Source organism: Scatophagus argus, chromosome 12 (genome assembly GCF_020382885.2).
Source record: "Scatophagus argus isolate fScaArg1 chromosome 12, fScaArg1.pri, whole genome shotgun sequence".
Classification (NCBI taxonomy): Eukaryota; Metazoa; Chordata; class Actinopteri; family Scatophagidae; genus Scatophagus; species Scatophagus argus.
Genome location: NC_058504.1, coordinates 1,699,008 through 1,704,990, shown reverse-complemented (window position 1 = coordinate 1,704,990; position 5,983 = coordinate 1,699,008). Strand labels below are relative to the sequence as shown.

Genomic DNA, 5,983 nt, shown 5'->3' with positions numbered 1-5,983 from the left:
ATTTTTGCTCTTCATTTCGACACGTCCACTCTGATGCAAACACACGCTGATATAAAGATCCATGAGATCTACTTGTCCGATGTGATTTTATAGTGTTCTCAACAGCTGCCTTTGTAATGTTAATCATCAGGTTTTTTACTTGATCCATGAGTCCAAGTGTGGTGGGGCCTCATTATAACAGGATGAGGGCATGTCAGCGGGCTCGTACCTGCTACCCTCAGCCTCCCTGCTTCACTTCCATGACTGCACGGGTTGCTTGCTTCTGGTTTTGTTTTCTTCAGTTTGTTTTGAGAGGGATTTGTTTGTTTGTTATTGCCACCTTTCATCACTGATGTTATCTATGTTCTCACATTCTGTTGTAACTGATCATGTCGCGTGTCGCTGAAAGCTTCAAGGTGCCTTCAGCCTTTCCTCGGTACTCGCTCATCTTTTGTTTTTGTTTGTGTTTGTGTGCGACTGCTCATTTCTGACAAGCTTACTGGCATATGGAACAAAATACAGACAGCTTCGGCTGCATGTGTCTCATAATTCCTGTAAAATCATATTCAGCTGCATGGCTAAAAATCTGACTGAGTGCACACAATTAAAACTAAAACCTTTGACATGTGAGCTTTTCCCTAAAATCTTGCTGTCATCAGAATCAGAATCAGAATCAGAATTCCTTTATTTATCCCTGAAGGGAAATTCTTGTTCTTACAGACATTGCACACGCAGTATTCCCGACCAAGAAAGGTGAAAAGTGAGGAGTATAAAAATAGGATAAACAAATAAAGAAGGAAAGAACTAAAATCTCAAAGTACAGGTATTTGCAAATGTTTTCAAATTTTTTAAGAAAATTTTAAAATACAGGTATGTACATGTGTAAAAAACCAATATATACATTGTATATATAAAGTGAGTGAGTGTGTCGGTCACAGTGCTGAGTTCAGCAGTTTGATGGCGACAGGCAGGAATGATTTCCTGTGTCGCTCTGTGGTGCATCGTGGGAGTAAGAGTCTTTTACTGAACGAGCTCCTGTAGCCGATCAGCACATTGTGGAGAGGGTGAGAGGGAAAGTCCAGTATAGTCATAGTCATGAGCTATAATTTACCTCTAAACAGACTTTGAGTTCTGGTCTCCTAAAACAAAAACAAACAAGCAAAAAAACCCTGTCTCATCAGAAGTGCATTAATGTCAGACCTGACAAGGTCATTTTGAGTGAAGAGACTTAAAATCAAAGGTCCACTGCCACACTTGTTTTGTGATGCATGAAGACAGAAGAAGTTCATTGTCCATATCGAGTTTCTGCAGTTTTCGTGGTTTATTTCCTCAGAAAACAAGCAGGCAAACAAATCATGGTTCCTCCTGTTCCTGCACCTGGACCTGCACCTGCACCTGGACCTGCACCTGCACCTGGACCTGCACCTGCACCTGTACCTGCACCTGCACCTGCACCTGCACATACACCTGTATGTATCTATTTATGAACTTAAATATTTGTTGTTGTTATTTGTTATAACATACATAAATACATTTATTTATGTATATAAAAACAGCAACCTAACTCAGCTCAGCTCAGCTTAATAAAATGCACTGAAGTTTCATCCAAGTAGCCATAAACAACAAAGGAAGAAGTGACTTCCTCTTCCCCCAGAACAGCACAGGTGACAAGGTGAAAAAATGCTGACCATGGAGAAACGCAGCAGCCCACCACGCCATACGAGTCCAGACTGAAAAGCTGGTCCTGATGTACTCAGGTGGCCATAAATCTGCCTAAACAGGAGCACCCACTAAGGGGCGCTATGCTACAGCATAATGTAGCTGAGAAATGTTTAACTCTGAATGAACATGAAGATGTTTGATTTCATATTTAAGCCCCACAAGAAGGCCAGTATGTTCATTTTGGCCTTCTTTCAGCAAGAAAGAAAGATGTAGATCATTTTCAGGTATAAATGTCCCGTCTCCGCAGCAGCTCCACCCGTCCAGGTGTCATGACATCCAGATCTTCATCCTTTTCTTTACTGTATCTTTGACTGAAACAAACATCAAAAGACAAATCCAGCCCATGGAGACTGTACTTTCCTGTACTGTACTTTTTAGAATTCATCTCTCAATAATCAATAAATCTCAATACATTTTGTTTTCATCCTACCTGACTGGCTTTTAATTTTAAGGGCTGTTCAATCTCCTTGTAATTTCCCAAATTGCTTCACTAATGGCTGATGATATTCCAATAATTACAATCGATTTGTAAACAAAGTATTATTAATATTATTGGTATTTCAATAAAAGTATCTTCTGAAATTGTTCTCCTCTGGGTTTTGAACATTCTCTCCCTTCAGCCGTTAATTTTCATGTTATCAGAGACGTGGACAGCAGAGATGGACGTGTGACAGGATACGACTTGACTTGTTTTAACTGGATGGATTAATCCTTAAACATGAATGGAGGCAAAAGTGAAGAGAGATCAGCTTTTTAGCGTCATGACACATCGAAGACTGCTGTGTGATCCTGTGGAAGGAATCCACACACACCCTCTCAGATCTGAATACGAACAACGAAAACGCAGGTTTCGTTGTTCTCACAGGAGAAGGAAAAAAGAAAAGGAAAAACAGGAAAAGCAAAAAACCGACACAACATAGAGACATTAAACATATTATAACATATTCTGCTTACTCGAATTAACACCACATTTCATGTGCTGAATACAATAACACAAAAGACATGTGCAGTTTGTGTCTTTATTGAGAAGGCAGGTTACATAGCCAGTGTGTGTGTGTGTGTGTGTGTGTGTGCGTGTGCGCGCGCGCGTGTGTGTGTGTGTGTGTGTGTGTGTGTGCGTGTGTGTGTGTCTGTTAAGAAGGGCACACCCCTTTGCCTGCCACTTTCACATTCTTCTTCTGTTGTCTGTTGGAGAAAAACAGCACATGTTGTTACCACATCTTGTGCATTTGTTAATGCTTTTGAGGATGTTACTGTAACAAAAATAATTTGCAGATGTGCATGGAGACTTGTGCTACTGTATCCCAAAAGGTGAAAAGAGTGAACAGCCTGAGTATTAAGCCACAAAGGTTGGAAAAACATACAATTCTTCATTTAAAGCTTAACAACTCTTCTGAATGGTGTTTCTGTTTGTGCTGTGCCTCCTGCCATGCCTGAATACTGCACATGTTGGAGCGAGCTGTCTGTGAATTCAGAGCCGAGTTAGTGACAGCAGCCTGAATGCTTAACTGTTCTAGTTATGCTTAATTATTTCCGTTAAGTGACCTCCACCAGGCTAACGTCACTGACTGCGTGTTGTGACACAAGTAAACTGCACACCGAACAAGCCATCAGGTAAATAACCAAAATATACTGAGAGGAAATGACGAGAATCACATTCTATTTGCTGAGAAGTTTTTAGTGTGTTCTAACACAGGGAGGGACAGCATCTCTGAGATGTCGAATATTTATGTGAATAAATTATGTGAATTTCCCCAGAGCGGGACTGATAAAGGCCTGTTTTATCTTATTAACTGTGGAGAAGTCCACTGTATTATCTGCCCCGAGGTTTCACTGATATTTTTTGCTGTGTGGATGTGAATTTAAATCCTCAGAAATACAGAAACTGTGTAAGGTCATTAGAATTTACACGACAGACCACCGGGTGGTATTTTGATGCATCTAGTGATTTTAATCAAACTGGCCTCTGAACTGTTTCACCTAAATTCCACCAGCATGTCACACAGCTCAACACAATCTCTCCTGTGAAAGTGACTGTCAAACAGAGGAAGTCAAACTGGCTTCTCTTCCCGGCACGATTGCACTGATTTGGGTGGCGTTTGGTCCTGCTTGTCTGGCTGATTTTGAGTGTTTTGTCATAAACAATACTTGCTTCAATAAAAGGCAAAAATAGCAAATTAAAACAAAAGCGTAGCAACATTTTGGGGAGCTCCTGGCAGCCTCATGCGCAGCTGGAAAAGATCAGAACCAGCAAATGTATTCAGTACATTCAAAGCTGACTGTTTTCCTTGTGTGATAAAAACATAACCTTCATGTCCTGATGTGTGTGTGTTGCAGTTTATCAATCGTAAATGGCAGACGAATGACCTTTTGGGATCACAAGTGCTCTGAAACCTCCAAAACAAACTGAGAGATTAGAGGTGAGTGTGTGTGTGTGTGTGTGTTTGTGCATGCGTGTGCGTGGGTGTGTTACATGCCTGTTCTGCTGGCAGAGAACACACTCTGTGCCATAAGTGTTTCCATCACTGCCACATACTGGATCATACTGCTTGGTGCAGATTTGTCCTTCATACTTCTCACAGTCCGGCTGCACACAAACACAGTCACACAATATTACTGATTAAACACTCAGGTGTTTGGTTATCCTCACAGTTAGTTGTTAATTGCCATTTCCTGAAAGAAACTGTCCTTCCTGGACTTGTTTTAAAGACATTCGGTGTAGACGGTCCCTTGATGTTGCTCCTCACTGGATTCAGAGGCATTAAAAATCTGTGGTTTGGCTCAGACAGCAAATCAGGTATTTATCTAGGTTTTTGGGTCAGAAGTACATTTACATAAAAGTGCCAGTAGCTTAAACTTTATCCTGAAACTAAGTGATAGCCAGTGAGTAAGACTTTAAGATGGGAGGGATGTTCCTTTGTTCCAGTTCACACCCTGGTAGTACAGTTCATCACGACGGGGCTGATTCACATACATTCCTGAGATATTCACGAACGCATTTCAGTACAACAGACCTGCAATAACTCCTCCATTCACAACGGTTATCATTTTCTCTTTTGCCTTCACTGTTTTGCGCTGATCAAATGTCTGGTCACTGAGGTGTCGCTCTTGAACGGGCATTTCATCTGCTCCATTTATATCAGTGTGGGCGGCTAGAAAACAAATGTTCAAGAACAACTGAACACTGAAATATGTGAAACACATGAAGGGATGCTTTATTGCAGGACTTTGTGTTAGACCGCACTGGTTTTAGCTTCTTGCAAAATGGCAGATGTCATAAAAAATAACGTAAGGAGAATTTCATAGCAGAACTTGGTGTTGCAGTTCATTCCAGTAGTGACATGTTAGTGATGAGTCAGCTTGTTCTAGCCTCTCACCTCTCTTGGTGCAGCCAGAGCTTCTTGTTCTGGCACGTCAGGCATCGTCATCTCATCACCGTCTGGAAAATGACTGTCCTCAGACAGGACTAAACACATGCAGACACACACACACAAACACACACACACGTTGGTTTAAAGTGCATCATAGTTCAGAGATTGCAGTTAGCAAAGTTACAAATGACTTTCTAATTACATCAGACAAGGGAAATGTCTCTGTTCTTGTACTGTCGGATTTTGGTTGCTGCATGCAATACCATAAACCTCTGTATCATATTACACAGACTGGAACATTAACCTGGTTTAAGTGCTGTTTATCAGATCAATCCCAGTTTGTGCATGTAAACTACAAATCCTCCATACACACCAAAGTTGGTCACAGAGTTCCCCAAGGCTCAGTGCTCAGATCAATACTCTTCACCTTGTTGAGAAAACCTGAAATTAATTGTTACACCCCAGTTTGAGGTGTAACAATTAATTAATGTGTTAATTAATGTGTAACAAACAGTGTGGCCACTGAGTCCCAGCTCATCAACCTCCTCAGTCAGTGTTCTTAGTGTTATTTTATCTTTTAATACTACTTTATTTTCATTTTGTCTCTTTTTTTACAATAACACAGTGTACTGCTGTATTCTGTCTTGTGTGTTTAAGTGTCTAGTTCTAAAAACATTGCGCGTTACAGGAAAATCACCACAGGAAGCAGTGGAAAATTCTTTATCCTGTCACTGTATTGTTAAAAGAGTACAACCAAATAACTTGTTTACTTCATGCAGTTAATGAACTCACCAGAGTCAGCGAGCAGCAGGACAGAACACAGCAACACAGTCAGCTTCATGACTCCCATTGTGTGTACGTGTTACTTTGGGTAGCAGGTGTTCCTTTCACACATTATGTTCTCCTTTTAT

General features: G+C 40.8%; 1 protein-coding gene across 1 annotated transcript; it reads right to left on the bottom strand.

Moving 5' to 3' along the window:
• Nucleotides 1-2,611: 2,611 nt before the first annotated feature.
• LOC124068274 (trypsin inhibitor ClTI-1-like) lies at nt 2,612-5,983 on the bottom strand. Its single transcript, XM_046406385.1, has 4 exons — nt 5,865-5,983; nt 5,079-5,167; nt 4,179-4,288; nt 2,612-2,886 (listed from the first exon to the last, which is right to left on the bottom strand). Exons 1-4 carry the CDS (start codon nt 5,920-5,922, stop codon nt 2,835-2,837), a joined length of 309 nt encoding a protein of 102 aa, XP_046262341.1. The 5' UTR covers nt 5,923-5,983; the 3' UTR covers nt 2,612-2,834.